At 53.1% G+C, this 17,336-nt stretch overlaps 2 protein-coding genes across 2 annotated transcripts; one reads left to right on the top strand and one right to left on the bottom strand.

Moving 5' to 3' along the window:
- Nucleotides 1-3,418: 3,418 nt before the first annotated feature.
- Nucleotides 3,419-7,678, top strand: MSMP (microseminoprotein, prostate associated). The gene is made up of 3 exons (XM_052670178.1): nt 3,419-5,601; nt 6,216-6,324; nt 6,659-7,678. The coding sequence occupies exons 1-3, from the start codon at nt 5,484-5,486 to the stop codon at nt 6,843-6,845; spliced, it is 414 nt and encodes a 137-aa protein (XP_052526138.1). The 5' UTR covers nt 3,419-5,483; the 3' UTR covers nt 6,846-7,678.
- Nucleotides 7,679-7,769: 91 nt separating this feature from the next.
- Nucleotides 7,770-17,252, bottom strand: RGP1 (RGP1 homolog, RAB6A GEF complex partner 1). The gene is made up of 9 exons (XM_052670176.1): nt 17,129-17,252; nt 16,790-16,919; nt 14,401-14,537; nt 13,945-14,028; nt 10,183-10,332; nt 9,960-10,106; nt 9,310-9,437; nt 8,900-9,077; nt 7,770-8,677 (listed from the first exon to the last, which is right to left on the bottom strand). Exons 2-9 carry the CDS (start codon nt 16,903-16,905, stop codon nt 8,454-8,456), a joined length of 1,164 nt encoding a protein of 387 aa, XP_052526136.1. The 5' UTR covers nt 16,906-16,919; nt 17,129-17,252; the 3' UTR covers nt 7,770-8,453.
- Between the last annotated feature and the right edge of the window lie 84 nt (nt 17,253-17,336).

Genomic DNA, 17,336 nt, shown 5'->3' with positions numbered 1-17,336 from the left:
TCGCCTTCCCCTCACACGGAGTTTTGTCTTTTTCAGTGTCCGTGCAGGAAGGGTTTGCCCTCGCCCCCAGCTGCTCCCACTGCCTGCAGCGTCCATCCTGGAGCTGTGCCAACCGACCTGCTGCCTGTGGCATCCTGTGGTCCCTAATGGCACACGTGGGTGGCGGTGGGACTGGTGGACTGCAGTGGGCCACGCGTTGAGCACCATGGGCACAGCACTGCTCCACAGAGCTCGTGCACTATCTCATTTCCCAGGTTCCCAGAAGGCAAACACAACTGCTGGATCCTTAAAGCTGCTGATTGTTTAATTGGTTAAAAATGTGTTTCCACCTCCTGGAGTGCAGCGAGGCAAGCAGGCGGTTGCAGAGCACTGCCAAGTGCCTTCACCTCTGCACCAAGAGCAGGGCCAGGAAGCTGTCAGCCCCAGGAGGTGGCTGTAAAGTCTGTCAGGCAGCAGGTCAGGACAGCCGAGCTGGGTGGAGGAGCTGCATGGGATATCAACATAGTGGGGATGTGGGTCACTGGGGTACAGGAGGCTGGAGCTGAGGCACAGTATGGATGGAAGAGGCTCATCCATGAGTCCCCATCTCCCTCCACTGAGCTACTCCAAACACCCCCTCATCCCTGCCATGAGGGGAACATCTCCGAAACATTGAGGCTGCTCTGGCCAAGAGTTCACAGGCCGCTGCATGAGCACCACAGAGGAATGGGCATGCACAGTGACCTGTGCAATTATGGGCTTCGAGTGCTGCGGTTGTCAGGGTAACCTGAAGGACTCCTTGTTTGTGTTTGGGTTCTGCATGCCAACAATGGGAGAAAAAAATGAGCAGAAGAGAAGATTGTGAAGAGAAAAGCATGGGTAATGTGGCAGCTGTGCTGTTCCTCAGGTTCAGATCAGGCAGAGGTCTCAGTGTGCTGGAATTTGATGTCACCATGGGAAGAGCCACCAGCATCTTTCCATGCCCCAGAGTGAAAGAGGGACCCCACCTCTGTCTATAGGGTCCTGTCCAGGTCTCTAGTGTGGCTCTTTCTGAGGGGTGTGTCCAAGTGCCCAACACTCTTTCTTGGGGTGCTGCCATGAGTCCCGGCTATCAGTCGCGATGTGCTGGGCACTGTGGGTCTGCAGAGGGCTGATAATGCTGGAGCTGGGCTGCATGGAGCAGGGGGCTCTGATCCTGATACTGGAGAAAAATCAGCAAAGATCAGCAAGAGCCATTGAGATTGTAAACCCCCAGTGTCCACTGCAGGTGTTGCTGGCCCTGCGGCACATAGAAGTGTTGATGTCACCAGACCAAGTGGTTCTACCAGCCCCAGTGGTGTCACCAGCCTCACTGATGCCACCAACACCAGTGGTGCCACAAACCCCAGGGTTTCACCAACCTCATAGATGCCGTCAGTCTAAGGTGCCACCTGCTTTACTGGTGCCATCAGTCTCATTGCTGCTACCAGTCATGATGGTGCCACCAGCCTCTGGTGATGCTACCAGACTTACTGGGGCCACCAGCCCCATTGGTGCCACCAACGGTTTTGGGGCCACCAGCCTCATTGATGCCACCTGTTGTGGTACCACCAGCAGCGGTGATGCTACTAGCCATACTGATGCCACCATCTCTGTTGTTGCCACCAGTTAAAATGGTGCCACCAGCCTCATTGGTGCCATCCAGCCTTGAAGGTGCCATTAGCCTTTGGGGTTCCACCAGTCATATTAGTGCCATCAGCCTCTTTGAAGACACTGGCTCCACTCGTGCCGCAGTTCCAGTGGTGTCACTGTAGTGCATGCATCCCTGCATCACTTTCTCTGCCGCAGGCACCCATCACTCGCTTGGTCCTGGGCCTGGCAGGCTCGTGGCACTTTCTTGGATAGTGCAGTTCCTGCGCAGCCCAGCACTGATCTCCCAGGGTTATTTCTGAATCACAGGACAGGAAGCATTTAGAGGTTTAAGCCGAGATGAATAATGTGCTCATTTCCTTGTGCCGACTACAAAGCACCTGCTCCAGGGGATTTATGGAGTGCCACTCTCTCGCACTCGCGGCACTGCTGCCCACCCGGATGTTATTATTTTCTTGGGATGGCTGGTGGGTGCCAAGGCCTGTTTTCCCAAACACTGTGCACCTTCCCATCATTCTTCTTAGGAAAAGTGGCTGAAGGCAGCAGTGGGGCACATCAGGGTAGCCCCTGGTGCCAGAATGTGGCCCCAGGCAGGGTAAGGTGCACAGTGCCTTTGGGCGTCAGCAGGTGTGAGGTGGGAGCATTGCAGGAACAGGTGTCTCCAGGGCATGATGCTAGATGGGGTGACACAGGTACAGTAGGGCTGCAGAGGGACGAGCAGCTCCTCTCTGCGGACAACTGTGGCAAAGGAGAATAAGGGGTGCTTGCAGCCACTGGGATAAACAGGCTGGAGAGGGCATGGGAGAAAAGGACGGAGCACGCTGGAGAGGGATGGACCACAATGGGGAGGAATGGAGCATTTGGAGAGGGGTGAAGCATGAGGACAAAGAGTGGAGTATGATGGAGAAAATGGATGATGTGGAAGAGGAATGGAGCATGTGGAAGAGAGAGCATACTGAAGAAGAACAGGCTGTGAGAGTGAGCAGCTAAGCACAATGGAGAAGGGTGGAGCACAGTGTTGAAAAAGGGTGGACCATGATGGAGAAGAATGGAGAATGAGAGCAGGAATGGAATATGAGGACAAGAATGGACCAAAATGAAGAGAGATGGACCATGACAAAGAGGCATGCAGCACGAGGGTGAGCAGTAGAACATGAGACCATGAAAAAAAGCCAGAGGGTGGTGGAGCACTGGGAGCACCAGGGAGCATCAGAGAGCTGGGGGGGCTCAGCGTGCAGTCCGAGTTGTACCGGAGAACAGAGCCCAGCCTGAACGCCAGCCCAGCCCCTGTGAATAATGCAACATCGAGGTATTGATTATGCCCCCTCCACTTTGTCCTCTTTCTGGAGCAGCAGCCGCACAAAGCAGGCTGACACTGACCCAGCTCGGCCCAGCGATAAGTTGGGTCAGGCTTTTTTTTTGCTGCTTAGAGAGAAAATAAAGTGCTTGTGGGGAGCAGGAGCCAAGCTCCCCAGTGCCTAAAACAGCAATCGTAGCACTTCCTTGGATTTATGGTGTTTGCTTTCACAATGCCAGCCGGGATCCTGTTTGCTTCCTGCTCTGCAGCTGCAGCCTAAGCTGAAGGCTCAGGAGATTCAGGTTTTATAACACTCCTGGATCCTGCCGATGGCAACTTGTCCATCATCTTTTATGACCCGCACACCTCCTGTGAGGCTGGGCTGGGCCACTGCCACCCCATCCCATTGCCCACCTCCGGCTGCCCCTGGCAATGGGGTACCCTTCCCAGCGCCAGGCACTGTGTGCAGGGGCTGAGCTGCACCGGCACGGGCAGGCTGCTGAGACAAAGATGTCACCTTCTGCAATGTCCTGGGATGCTCGGGGCTGATGGCAAACACCAGAACTGGGCACCCCGTGTCACCTCAGGGACAGAGCAGGGTTGCACCACACCACAGCATCCCGCAGCCCAGCTCTGTGTGCTCTGTCCATCCCCATCCCCTGCCTTCAGAGCCGGGATCCCCAGCTGTGAGAGCTTGGCCACCCCACAACTACCCCTTCTGCAGATTTTTGGTGTCCCTCTGGGAGCCAACCATTGGGGCCTCCAAATGAAAAGCACAACTTCTGTTTCACGTTTTCTCTGCTCAGTGGTGAAATGAAGATGGATTAGTTCACTGTGGTTGCTAGCGTGCTAGACTCCTTTTCCCAAACACACAATAGAAATATTCATTTACCGCTCTGACGACGGAGACTTTTATCCTCCTTATATAGTAACAACTCTGCTCCAGAGGGCGATTTTCATTTGTTACTGATACACTCCTCCATCCCTGCCCACAGACTGTGGGCTGTAGTTTATCCATGGATACCCCAAGCTCCTCTGATTTATTACCTCTTCCAGCCGATAGCACATGCAGCCCTCTGCCTCTCCATTTCTTCCCTTGATTTGAGATTTCTCCCTTTCCCCCACCCATTTGGCCAACACAGTGGTTTAATGGAGGGCTGTGGGGCGGTGGCAGGGGCCAGGGGACGCCAGGCAGTGTGGGGACATGTGTCCATAGAGGGATGTGCCTCGAAACCCAAAGGTGGTGAATCCAAATCGGATAGAAGGAAGTGCGGTTTTTTTTTTCACTCCCTGCTTAATTAGGCTGCCACAGGAAAGTGCTCAGGCCAAAATTTAGTGGGATTCAAGGAAGGATTGGACATCTACGCGGATAACAGAAATATCCAGCTATAACAGTGGATGCCAACACAAATTCTGGAAGGGATATTAAGCCTCACGCGTCAGGGTGTAAACCTATCCCAAACAAGGCAGCTTAACATTGGGCAGATGACCCACATACGCTGCTGCTGCTACAGCTGCCAGCAGGCAGGACGGTGGCCTTGCTCCCTGCTGTGGCAGCACCTTCTGCAGAGGGCAACGAACCCCTCTGGGCAGTCACCATTCACAGTGCCCCACACCTATTGCCCACACCTTCCATCCTCTCTCCTTGGCTGCAGGTAACAGCCTGATCCTGCAACCTGCAGACAGACAGTGCAGGCAAGGGACTGTGGTAGCCTTCAGGTACATACAGCCAAGCCCTTTGTTCCCCTCTCAGGTCACCTGCTGGCCAAAAACACCCAATTTCATCCCTCTTGTCACATCCCACAAATTTTGCAGTTGCCTAGCTTCTGGAAGGAACTGCTCACCTCTGGCATCTGCAGGTGCTGCAGATGGATGGCATGGCCCCATGCTCACACTGGCACCACCAAGCTGAGCCTTGGGGACATTGTGGACATGCAGGGCACTGTGCCACTGGGAACCACTGCACTGCCTGCCCTTGGCCAAGGAGACCAGCCCTCACCCACAGCCTTCGCTAGAGGCCTGGAGAAGGGGGAATTCACTCCATGAGCTGAGCGTGAGCAGCTCTGCACCCACCAGGGAAGCACTGGTTGTCAATCTGGTGCCCATCCCCCTCCACACAATGGGATGCTCGGACACCTTGCCGCGATGCAGTGTGACTGAGGGGTGTCTGGAGCTCTCCCACTGGTTGGGAGCCAGGGCTGCCCAGCACCATGCCAAGGGCAACCTCACCAGGGTGCCTTGGATCTTCCCTTGCCACCGAGCCCTGCACCCACAGGGGTTCCAACTGGAGACATTTCTGGAGGGCATGAATCAGCTTTTCACAGCTTGTTAAAAATCTTGATCCTACCTCTTGTTTTCATGCCTTTCAAATCAGGAAATGAGTTTTACAACTTTTCCAGTGGGGCACAGCTGGTGGCCAGGGTCGTAAAGCTGAACTTTATAAATATCTCTTGTTGGGATCAGGGGAAGAGCATTAAAAAGGCAGAGAGAAAGAGAGAGAAAGAGAGACAGAAGGGAAAGAAGCTAAGGAAAGAGAAGAAAAGCAACTCGGCAGGACTGCTAAGAGCCCAGCTCAACAATGGCCATGGCCCTGAGAGCGCTGAAGACGGCATGCACCTGGGGCAGGCTCTGCCTCCTTCTCTCCCTCTTCCTTCAGCTGCCAGGCTCCCAGGCCAAATGCTACTTCCAGGCTAAAGGTAAGCAGGGAGGTCAGTTGGGAGGATGTGGATGCTGGGAGAATGCCTTGGCTTTCCCCAGGGCAGCTGGGCTCAGCCCTGCAAAGAGCTACACAGGCTGTGCTGAGCCTAGGAGCACAGTCGTGGGCCAGTGATGACTGGAAGGAGCAGTCTATAAACCACAGAACAGCTCCCCAGGGTTCTGGCTGAGAAACAGCTTGCTGGGCCATGAAGAGCTCCTGGCAGGAGCCTGGCTGTGGCCAAGATGTGGCAGGCTGTGGCAGGACCAAGATGTGGCCCGGCTGTGGCAGGACCAGTAGCACAGGGAGGAGGGCTGCCCTCCTGTCCTTTCAGGGGTGAAGAGATGCTGAAATTCAAAGCGACACTGAATATGATTTCTCTGAGAGCCAAGAGTCACCTGATTCTGCCCCAAGTCAGCAGGATGGATAAGAGCATCTCCCTTTGTGTTTACTTGAACTTCCCAAACCTGCACAGATGGCAGGAGCGGCCACCAACTGTCTCCCGTGTCACAGGGAAGAGGGGAAGCAGTGATATACCTGTTTCCTTTCAGGGCAGAGGGATGCTGGTGGGGCTCCCACACACCCTCACGCTTATTGCCACTATTTTCTTTGCAGCTCCCTGCGAGTACGAGGGGAAGCAGTTCTCCCTTGGGGAGTCGTGGCTGAGCACCAACTGCCTGCTGTGCACCTGCCTGCACCCCATTGGCGTCGGATGCTGTGAGACGTGAGTGAGGGATGCTGGGGATGGGCAGCAGTAGGGCTGGTGGTGGCACTTGTGACAGACCAACCAGTTGAGTCCTGGGGATTGTAGAATCATAGAAGAGCTTGGGTGCTTGGGTTGGAAGGGACCATAAATATCCTTGTGTTCCAGCCATAGTTGCCAACCAGAAAATCAGGCACTGGATCAGGGTATGCAGGAAGTAAGGGATGGCAGTGGAGTACGAGGTGCTACAAAGGGTTCTGTGGACATTAGACAGGCAGGAACTGGCCTGGGAAATATGTGGGCTGCTCCCTGGCACGTGCCAGAGGAGCTGACAGCACTCTGCCCTCTTTTTCAGCACCCAGCACCCCATTGACTTCCCCGACTGGTGCGAGGCCCACTATGACACGCAGACCTGCCAGATCTCGGTGGTACAGAAAGCCAACCCCAGCCTGCCATGTGTGAAGAGCGTGGAGCACGAGTGGGGCTCAGCCGGCACCCCTGAGCCACTGAACAAGGTGCTGGATGCGGGGCTTAGCAGATAGAGTGCACGGCCTTGCTGTCAGCCCCAGTCCCCCAGAGCACACCTCCTGCATGCTCCACACCTGCCCCAGCCTGTAGACATCACTGCAGCCACCTTCCAGGGAAACCACTATCCATGTACTGAGCTAACATTTACACCCTAGCGCTGCCACAGTACAGCTCTGCTTCTGCCTTCAGCTTCCTGAACTCAGCTGGGGCCCCTTCCCCAGCAAGGCACTGCTCTCAAGATGAGCGGTGAGGTGGGCCAGGCACACAAGCCCCCAGCAGGCCCAGCAGGCCCCGAGCTGTGATTTTTGGAGGGAATGCAGATCCCCAGGGATGTCCACCGAGCTGCACAGGGAATTTTCAGCTCCAGAAGGACCACAGGACCAAATTACACCACATCCAGCTGCAAGTTAAACAGCTCCCACCAAAACCCCAGTTCCCTTGCCTGCAGCCTCTGGCATCTCAGTGGGAAGCATAGCAGTCCTGAAGCATGACATGCTTTGGCCAGTTCCTTCTCTGCCCAAGTGCAAGAAGCGTAACCTGCTTCTTGAACCACTAATGTCCATGCTCCCACAGCTCCTGTGACCAGAACTCTGTGTGCTAGCCCTGGGTAGGCAGAACACTGGGCATATGAGGAAAACAGCTGTCCCCATGAGGAGCCTGGCCCCCTGTGCAGGCTGCCCCACTCCAGCTGCAGGAAGCTGGGTGCCCCGCTGGTATTCAGAGAGCTGAAGCAACCTGTCTGTGCGAGCGTGGAGCTGGCTGCCCTGACAGCCTGCCCTAGCTGGTGCCATGCCTGTGCTGTACAGAGCCTTGTGTAGATGTTTCTGTTCTTGCAATAAAGGTATTAAACAAAGTGGTCTCCACTCAGTGACTATTGAATGCTTACGCTGCCTGTCCCCCAGAAAGGGTGCAGGAATAATGGTCTTTTTAAGGCTGAATCATGCATCTTCTGGTATTTATTAGATTACTACGCAAAGAGGAAAACTCTCTGAAAGGTCTGGTAGAAATGCAGAGCTGGCTATTGAGCAGAGAGACCTTTGCCCCAGTTCCCGAAAGCCCACTGTGCATTTACTTCAGCTCCTCAAGGATCCCAAGACCAGCAGGATGCCTTCGAACACAAGAGCGGAAGGAAAGAACAGCCCAGGTGCTCGGCTTTGGATCATCACTATGCTGCTGCCATCCTGCTCCATCTGGAGCTGCCATAGCATTTGGCCACGTCCAGCCCAGCATAAACTGGCAGCACAAGACTGGCCTGCCAGGACCTTCATGCAAAGCCAGCATTGGGCTTCTCTGAAAAGCTCCAGAATCCCTCAGCTATGCTCTTGTCTCTTGACAGCTTTGTCATGGGGCACATGGCCCTCCCCTGGTAAGCAGATCTTGTTGCAGCAAGGGTTGTGACTCAGGTTCCAACAGAGACGAAGTGTCAGGCCCCCAGCTGAAGGCCGTGGCACAGAGCATGGCATCAAGCACAATGCTCCTCTGCCCACAGGCAGGACAGACCTGCTCAGTGCCCACCCATCCGTTACAAACGAACCTGAGGAACCAATGTCCTGCTGCACGTTGACTGTGGTCCTGCCAGCCAATCCCTCCAGTACTGCAGGCTTTTACTCGCTCTTTCCACTTCAGATGGTGATAGAGTTGGCACTAGAGAACTGAGATACATAGGAGGCCAGGATGGGGTTCGTGGGAAGGACTTTGATGGGTAAGTCCCAGCTGAAAGTGTCCACTTCAATCTGCTCCACCCCAGTCCAGGTGATGGCCTCTGACTGGCTCCCACGAACCATGCAGGTCCTTGCCGTCTCCCCAGAAGTCACGAACTCGAAGTGCAGCCTCCACTTTAGGGACACTGTGGACAAGAGGCAGGTCAGCAGCCAACACAAGGGACAACAACTGTATCAGTGTTGGCTGTTTTGGCAAGGGGACAAGCAAACATGCCCACACACACACGGCCAGCTCCCTCCCTCACACATGATACAGCCCTGCAGAGAGTTTGCCAGTAGACACAGGGCAGCAAAGGCAGGCCTGGGGACACTGTGGTCCTCCCACAGGGACAATCAGGGCCGCTAACCGATGTTGGTGGTGAATCCTGGAGTTGAGCTCAGTGGGATTGGCAGGTTGAAACTGCTCTGGGCCGTGTGCAGGCAGGCCTCCTGATGGCGGGCATGTGTGCTGAAAGAGACAGGCTGTCCCCGTCGCCTCTGGAACTCCTCCTGGATGCTCTCTTCTGTCTGCAGACTCACTGAAAACTGGACAGTAATCAGCAGAAAGCTCATGCTCATACGGTCCTGGGGCCTGTTTCCCAGCAGCATTCAGAACGAAAAGCCCTTCCCACCTGGAACCCCAAAGGAACCTCAGCTGTGTCTTACTGAGGTCTCACCAGAAGTCCCACAGCAGCTCAGTGCCACTCTCAGTCCTTTCTCCCACTCTCCCACCCAAAACACCTGGCTTTCCACGCAGTGTAATGAAGTCAGCACTGACCTGTAGGCATGGGATGTCTCCTTCTGAGAAGTTAAAGGTCCCAATGACATCTTCTCCAATCTTGTACACAGTCTTGAAGATACAGAATGTCCCCACCTTCCCACGCGTGTTGCTGATATTGTACAAGTCTAAGCAGAAAGCAGAGAGACAAACAGAGCTGGGGCATAACGAGGCTCTGCTTAGTGCAGACTGAAAGAGCCTAACAAACACAGCTCATCTGCTGGGGAATCACAGACTCGGAGTATGGTGGCTTGAGTTGGAAAGGACTGTAAAGATCATACATTTTCACACCTGCTGCCCTGGGCAGGATTGCCATTCACTAGATCACACTTACCTGGGCCTCATCCAACCTGGCCTTTAGCACCTCCTGGATGAAGGATAGGCATTCCCTCTAGGAAAGGTACGCAGCAAGCAACAGAAAACCACATGCTGGCTGCAATACGCTGGGGAGAAGGTCTTTACTGAGATTGGTAGGGAAGAATTTGAGAAATTCTGATCTAAAGCAGGCCCTGATGGAGCTGCACTATAGTCCCAGACTGTTCCAGCAAGAGACTTTCACAGCAAGCTGTGAGCTGGGAAGAGGGCAAGCCTGCAGGCATTTCTGCTTCACATGTAGGTCAGGACAGCATGTTTGAACAGAAGTGACCTACGCAGGCTACGTCGGGAGGTGGCTGCCATGAGCAGCTCTGTTGCCAGGTCTGCCAGGCGAGAGTCTTTCTTCAAGCCCTCCTCCTCTTCCAGGAAGGGGTTTGAGGGCGCAACGGCTTCATCCTGTGGGCACTGGTAATCTTTGAGGCCTGTGAAGAAGGCAAGAGTCAGTGCGGCAGGCTGCAGACCAGCCTGCACCTAGGAGAGGGCAGAGCGTGGCCTTACCATGCAATACGAGGACACGGAAGGGCACACGCAGGAGTTTGATAGGGGAGTTGACCCGCTGGCAGCCGATGGTCAGCTTGTATACATACTTCACTGACTGTCCCCGGAAAGAGGGAGGGCCGTCTATGGGCAGCGTCTCGCAGTACGAATCTGCAAAGGAAAGCATTGCTTTGCAAGGAATTTACTGAAGCTGCTGCACGCTGATTCCCTGCACGGAGCCCGCAAGAGCGGCAGGGGTCGGGGCAGAGCACGGTGTTTCCTGCTATCTCCTCTCCCCAGGCTCAAGCACATCCTTGGCTTCCTGCTTCTCTGCTTCTCACATCACGCGCTGTCATCCAGACATTTCTTCCAGCATATACAGCCACACACACAAGTTCTGCCTCAAAAGAATGTGAAAGATGTAGAACCCAGGAATACACACATATGAGAGCTGAACTTACTCATCACGAGTTCAACCTGAATTTGCCTTTGTGCACCACATAAACATGACACTTTCAAGAAGCAGTCACATGTTATGCTTTCCTAAGGGCTCTGCCTCATCTATGCACAAATAATACTGAAAGCACAGAGATGTAATTGATACTTCATTCCTCTTCTGATATTCACTTTACACAAGCCCCACACTCAGGAAAAAAAGAAAAAAGAAAATGACTTTCTTCCTGTGTTTTTCTCTAAGCTTACCAGCACTTGGGGCTAAATGGCCAAGAAACAATTAAGAGATCTTCACAACAAGCTGTGGAGTAATCCCCCTCTGCAGACTGGTAACCTGGACCACAAAACCTCTGACAGATCTCTCAGATGCCAGGGTCTGGCTTTGCACCATATTCAGCCCTCTCAAAGCCCCATCCACATTCACCACATAAATCCCAGTGCTTCTTAATGCAGCATGAACACTTCTGCAGCTTTCCCAATCTGCACACCATTTAAGAAGAGACACAAACGGAGGACTGTGGAACATCTCCATCTCTGGCTTGCCCACCGTGACGCAGATACACCCTGCCAGAGGAAGGGCAGCATCCTGCTGTTAAACCACAGATCCTACCCCAAGTCTGGCACATCCTAAACTTTGAGGTTTAGATTAAAAGCTAGAATTACATTTAAAATATAACTTCTGGATTTAAGAAAGAGGACTGGACAGACAAGAAAGCCCGTGCTGGTGACCAGAGGCTGCAGGTTCTTACACACAAAAACAAAAGGCAGTCCCACTGGACTGAGGTGCAAATTAAGCTGAGAACTGTCTCAACAGAAAAGAAAATCAGGTATTTCCAAGGAAGGTTCAAGAGTGTTACAGCAGACTGCTGCAAACCCCTGTGGCAGGTTTAGCAAAAATGCTCACGAGGGTCTCCATGCCTAGCCAGGACAGTCTGAGCAGAGATCACCATGTCTGGGCAGAAAACGGGCAGTGCACAGCATCTGCTACCTAGCACAGGAATGCTGAGACTCAGGAAGCACCAGCTTCCTGACAGGCCCCGGGAGGAAGTGCATTCCTGGCACTGCACATGCTTCCCCGACCCTCGGGCTGTACCCTCTGGCTGGGCTCCTGGCTTGCATTGAGACAGCCTCCATTTCCTCCTCTCCCTATGATCTACCAAATATTTAGAAGCATTGCAACCCCAGAGAGGAGGCAGAAATAGTCACAGAAATGACTTGAGGGCTTAAGAAAATGTTTTACATTGACAAATTTAAAGAGCTCGGTCTGGGCAGTGTGTCAAACTGATGGAAGGTGAGTCAACTTTAACATATAGGCACCACAACATGAGGAAGTTATTGGGGAACAATCTCACAGGCAACTGAAGATGAGGTCTTTTATCAAACAACAGCCTCACACAACCTCAGCTAAACGTGCCAGCTCTGGCTATGGTTTATTAATACGGTACTTTGCTGAAGCAGAATTAAAATTGCTCGGTTTTTTTTCTGCCTTTCCAAACTGTGTAGGAAAACTCAAAACTTCTGAAAAACAGGAAATGAAGAATTAAGATACACACCCACACAGCCTTAACTCTGCCTCCACGGAGCTGGCAGGAGCCCCCAGGAATGATCCACAAGCATGCCAGCTGCAGTCTTGTGTGAGGGGAACAGCACTGCACACCGATGAGATTGGTGTGAGCAGCTAGATAGAACTGGGGCTGTGAAACAGGGTTTTGGTGCCATGGGGTCCAGAGTCACACATACAGCAGCATCACACATAGCTCATGCAAGAAATGTGTGCACCACATATAGCCTTGAGACAAGGAGTCTTAAGGTGCTGAAGAGTTTGTGTTCTTCCTGTGGAGCTGTGGCTGTGACCAAAAATAAGGGGGCTTGTGCTTGTGCCACTGTCACCCAGCAGTGGAGTGAATGCAAACATACATCATCCCTCACAGAGACCACTGGCTTAGACGTAGGCTCAACAGCTTCCGTCTGCCATGCCAGTACTCAAGTAAATCCCCTCAATCCATCCCAGCCACCTAGGGGTTGGACTGTCATCACTGCTCTGCTCTCCCAGAGCCTGCTTAGCCTGCCCAAGCTGCTGCGGGAAAAAGGGCTTTCCATGCATGGCAGAAAGAATGCTCCTGCCCCACACATGCCAGCAGCAAGGAGTGCAGGAGCACTCCGGGGAGCCTCAGGCCACCTGAGATGTTCGCATCCTCCTCCTCCCTGGCATTCAGAAAAAACATTCATCTTCGGATGCAATGCGGCAGAGCCAGCTGCTCTCACACATGTGCTGCTGCACCTCACTAAGTGTATAACAAAACATTCCTGAATGACAGACGTTACAGTCAAGCACCACAGAGCACTGTCTCACCCCATTAATCAACTACCCAAGCGAAGCTCCTCGAAGAAAAGCAAGAGGTGCCAGCTTCAAAACTAGCATGGCATAGCCTGCGGCTTCTTGCTTTAACCTGCAGCTTTGCTGAAAGCTATAGCAGAGCTCCCTCCACCAGGCTTCCTCACTCTGTGAGCTGGGAGGTGTCCATCACCCATTCCAACCAGATTTCTGCTGGGACAACCTGAGGGATGCACACATACACAGCCTGCAGCACCTGATGCTACCTGCTGCTGCACCACAGGCTGATGGAACACAGAGATCTGGCATGAAGTGACAAGCTGGGTCACTAGCCACCAACAATAGCACGTTTTTGTGTTTGCACAGCTGACTGCTCAGGTAGAAGGCTCTTAGACCACACACTGCCTGTAGTTAGGAAAAGCAGTTGCTGCAAATTTATTTTGAACAGCAAAAGGGAAAGAAGTGATGAAGGAGAGCTTATGGGGGGCCTGCTGGAAGAAGTCTGTGGGCTTTGGTGACATGAGGAGCTTTCAGCTGGAGAAAATGAGAAGTGCTCATTTTTATTTTCAGAAGAACTAGAACAAGTAGAATGGTCTCCAGGACAGCCACAATCTGAAGAGGAAGCACACAGCTCTGGCAGATGCCAGCCTAAATTCCCAGACTGCTTCAATTTGTCTGAAGGAACAAAGGCAGGGAAACACAGGTGTGAGTAGCTCTGGCTGCAGCCATGTATTTCAAAACTTTTCATGCCTTGCAGCTATACAATGGATCTGTGGGAGAGGCACAGGCCAGAAGCAAAACTGAAGGACAATGCAATACATACAGAGAACAAATTCTGGACAATGCAGCAAGGAGCAGTTCCCTAGGATTTACCCTCCCATCACTTGCCTTCTGTGAGCACCGGGGTCTACAGCTTGCAGCACTCAGGGCTGCAAAGCCACCTTGAGTGTGGGGCTCCCCAGAGGTGAATGCTTTGAAGAGAAGACAGAACTCACAGGATTTAGACTCCCCAGGATCCAGTCGCAGGTCACAGAAAAGAATCTTTGGTGGTGTGGACAGGATACACTGACCCCGCTCTCCTGGAAGAGACAAAGAACATGTAAGTGTTGCTCCCGGCCAGCCCCAGGGTGACAAGGGGGTACTCGTTGTGGCAGGCTCACTCACTTCTCACTTCCATGGCGAGGAATGAGGAAGAAGAGGGGCTGATAAGGAAATATCTCATGTCCTGGTCAGACCACGCAACACTCCTGGGATAGCTGGACTGACAACCCTGAGGAGCTAGCACCACTATGATCTCAGCATTAATGAGGTCCTCCAGCAGCCCATGCACCAGGGAATTTCTCAAGGAAAGCAACAGGGACTTCGCAATCGCAGTCCTCTGACACATGTCAGAGACAATGTGATTCCTGTTTGCTGTGCTGTCACTTCCACCACCTGTGAGAATCACTCACCTCTGTTGGGAACAAAGACCGTCTCGTTCTCTGCCTGTACGTCAGGCTTGCTGCCATCAGATGGAGGAAGCACTACTCGGTTCTCACTGGCATGAAACTGGCAGTGGATCTGGGCACTGGCCCACGCCAGCATCTCACTGAGAACAAAGAAAAGCAACACTCGTCTCTACACTTTAATCTAGATTGTAGTGAGCATGAATCAGGAAAATAGCAGCTCTTCTTGTCCTACTCCATGGGTGACTGCTTTTCCAGAAGGAAGGAGGTCTTGCTTTACTGCCACTGAATCCATCCCTAAAGCCCCTCTCCAAATATGGTTCCAGAGCATACTTGAGCTGGAGCACTAACCTGAAGTCCCCTCCACCACAGCTGGATAACAGCTGTTGATAGCAGTATCACCCAAGGCCTGGCTCTGTAACTCTTGTTGAGCAGCAATTTTTGTTTAGTTGTCATGTACAGGCCACTCCTAATGAAGGACATTTAGCCACAAAAAAGCCAAACCCCAAGCCAACAGTGACATGCAGCAGCACTCTGAGGTGCGTGTGGCGATAAAACAACAATCACAGAAACGTATGGATTCAAATCAAACCAGAAACAAGTAATACCTGCTCTCTGGATTCAGCTGCCCCTGCACATGCTCCCCCTCAGCAGCCGTTTCCCTCAGAACCCCTTTGCGAGTCACTGTAGACACACTGACACTTTGCAGTTCCCAAAACCCTTATTTGTTTTTACCTCAGTAGCAGTCTTGTGAATGCAGGCAGTGTCTGGTTCCTCCCCTGTTATCGAGCATCACAGTCTGATTAGTAAGCACTGACACAGAACTTTAGGTGGCATGGGGAACCTCTGTGGCGCATGGATATCTCTCAGTGAGACTAATCAGACCACTTAAATGTTCAAGTGAACCAGGGAAAGAAGTTTGCTGCATTCATCAGCTAATTATGCGCTACTTGATCCTGCCTACTTTACCTGAATGTGCACTGGATACTCTGCCCAGTTACCTCTAACCCTACAAGCTGCAATTCTTCAAAAGCACCAGCATGGCTTTATTTAAGGGCTGCCCTAGGGTCTTCTTTCATAATATCTGCTACATGGAGGCAGAAAAATACCCTTGCATAAAAGACAGTGCTTAACAATTTTATGTCAGCTTAGCATGATTACAGTACCTTCCTTCAAACAGGGTATTTTGAATATTTTTCATTTATTTTTAGCATTGCCCAACAATGTGCCATCAGATTGTTTTAGTTTTTTAACCAGACATGCAAACAAAATGTGCATGTTCCTTCCTATCAGTAGACCTTGTTTGTTCAGCTGGCAGGACACAAACAGACCCCATACAGAAGCCAAGCTTACCTTTCCCTCACTTCTCCCTACGGCTCTTTCTGTAGCCCATAATGGCTGCAATCCACACAGTTTCAGCCAGGACAGAATCTTTTACCAAATGCCTCACACATCACAACTAGATTTGCTTTCTGCCATTTATTTACTACCCCTGATTTTTGTTCCTGTCCTTGAAATACATGCTAATACATTCAACAGGCAAGAGGAACATGGAAGAAACGGAAACGGAAACTTAAGGAACTCAATTAAAAAATGCCCTATGATGTTAAGACAATATACTACTTTGCTGCGGATGAGACTGCGAGCACTGGAAGTGGTTCCATCAGAAGTCATCTCTGAAAGTCATACTGGTGATGATGCAAAGGTTCTGGACCTCATGGGGCAGGAAACATTCCCCCGGAAGGACCCAGGATAGGAAAGCCATCTCCACTCCTGGGAAGTGAGACAAGGCCGCAGACACAGCTGACACAGAGCCTCTGGGTGAGTCACTCCCTGTGAGCCAATGTAGGAAGCTCCTATCTTGTCACCTTTCCTCAAAGGCTACTTTGGCACAGCCGTGACAAGAAGTGAGGCAGCACTCAGCATATAGGCCTGAAGAGCGCCTGTCCTTCCCTCCAGCTACCGCTTTCCCCTCTGCCTGCTGGCTCTGGAGGTAGGGATCACACACCAGTACATCACTGCATTGCCAGGCAGAACTCCTTCCGGGAATGTTGGAAATAATGATGCTGCCCTGCAAGACTCACTCTGGTGTAACAAGATACCCTACTCTGATAGCCAGCTGAGCTTCATTTTCTGCCAGCAACGCTGCTGCTGAGGGGCTCACTCGAGGGGCACTTAGTGCGTCTCTCCCAGCATCTCTACCCACATACTTCCCAGACTCTTTCTCGGGGGCAGAAAACCAGAATGATGAGCTCTGTTTCCGCTCTGCAACAGAGATGGCACAAAGCTCCATTAGGGGACACCTTGGGCGGGGAAGTCACTGCGGGCTGAGCTGGCACGGCCGCCCCGTACGCGCTGCCGCAGCACACCCGGAGGCAGCCCAGCGCTGCCATACCTGCTGGCGGACGTGGAGGAGGCTGACAAGGGGTTGGTGAAGGTGATCACACACTCCAGCATCTCCCCAGCCAGGAACACGGGCCCGCGGCCCAGCTTGGCCACCACCTCGATCATGGCTGGGACAGGACCTGCCAGAGAGAGCGGCGGAGTGAGCAGAGAGGTGGCGGCTCACAAACGCGCCTGGTGTCACGCACACACACACGGAGGAGGCCCAGGGACGGCCTGGCTCCTCCCCTAGGCCTAAGGCGCAGCCGTCGGCACCCACCCGCAGACCCCCGCGAGGGGCGAGGGCCTAGCAGCAGCCCCGGCCCCGAACGCCGCCCCGCACCGCACTCACCGCCCCGAAACCCCGCTCGCTCCGCGCCGCCGCCGGGCCGCCCGCTCCTCAGCGACTGCTCGGCTGCGGTCGGCGGCTTTCGGGAACTCTCGGGACAACTCGGAAGCGCTCGGGTGCGCTCGGGCGCCGCTCGAACCCGCTCGGTAATTTTCGGCTCCGCTCGGCTCCGCTCGGCTCGGCTCGGCTCGGCTGCCCGGCTTTCCGGAGG

This window comes from Tympanuchus pallidicinctus, unplaced genomic scaffold, assembly GCF_026119805.1.
Source record: "Tympanuchus pallidicinctus isolate F22 unplaced genomic scaffold, pur_lepc_1.0 scaffold9, whole genome shotgun sequence".
Classification (NCBI taxonomy): domain Eukaryota; kingdom Metazoa; phylum Chordata; class Aves; order Galliformes; family Phasianidae; genus Tympanuchus; species Tympanuchus pallidicinctus.
This window is presented reverse-complemented; position numbering and strand designations above follow the sequence as displayed.

Excerpts from the sequence above, each read along its gene's own strand:
- MSMP (XM_052670178.1), top strand. The coding sequence starts at position 5,484 with ATGGCCATGGCCCTGAGAGCGCTGAAGACGGCATGCACCTGGGGCAGG. Across the intron at positions 5,602-6,215 it reads ATGCTACTTCCAGGCTAAAG|CTCCCTGCGAGTACGAGGGG; the intron begins GTAAGCAGGGAG and ends TTTTCTTTGCAG. Across the intron at positions 6,325-6,658 it reads GGCGTCGGATGCTGTGAGAC|CACCCAGCACCCCATTGACT; the intron begins GTGAGTGAGGGA and ends CCTCTTTTTCAG.
- RGP1 (XM_052670176.1), bottom strand. The coding sequence starts at position 16,905 with ATGATCGAGGTGGTGGCCAAGCTGGGCCGCGGGCCCGTGTTCCTGGCT. Across the intron at positions 14,538-16,789 it reads TCCTCCACGTCCGCCAGCAG|TGAGATGCTGGCGTGGGCCA; the intron begins GTATGGCAGCGC and ends CTTTGTTCTCAG. Across the intron at positions 9,078-9,309 it reads GAGACATCCCATGCCTACAG|TTTTCAGTGAGTCTGCAGAC; the intron begins GTCAGTGCTGAC and ends ATTACTGTCCAG.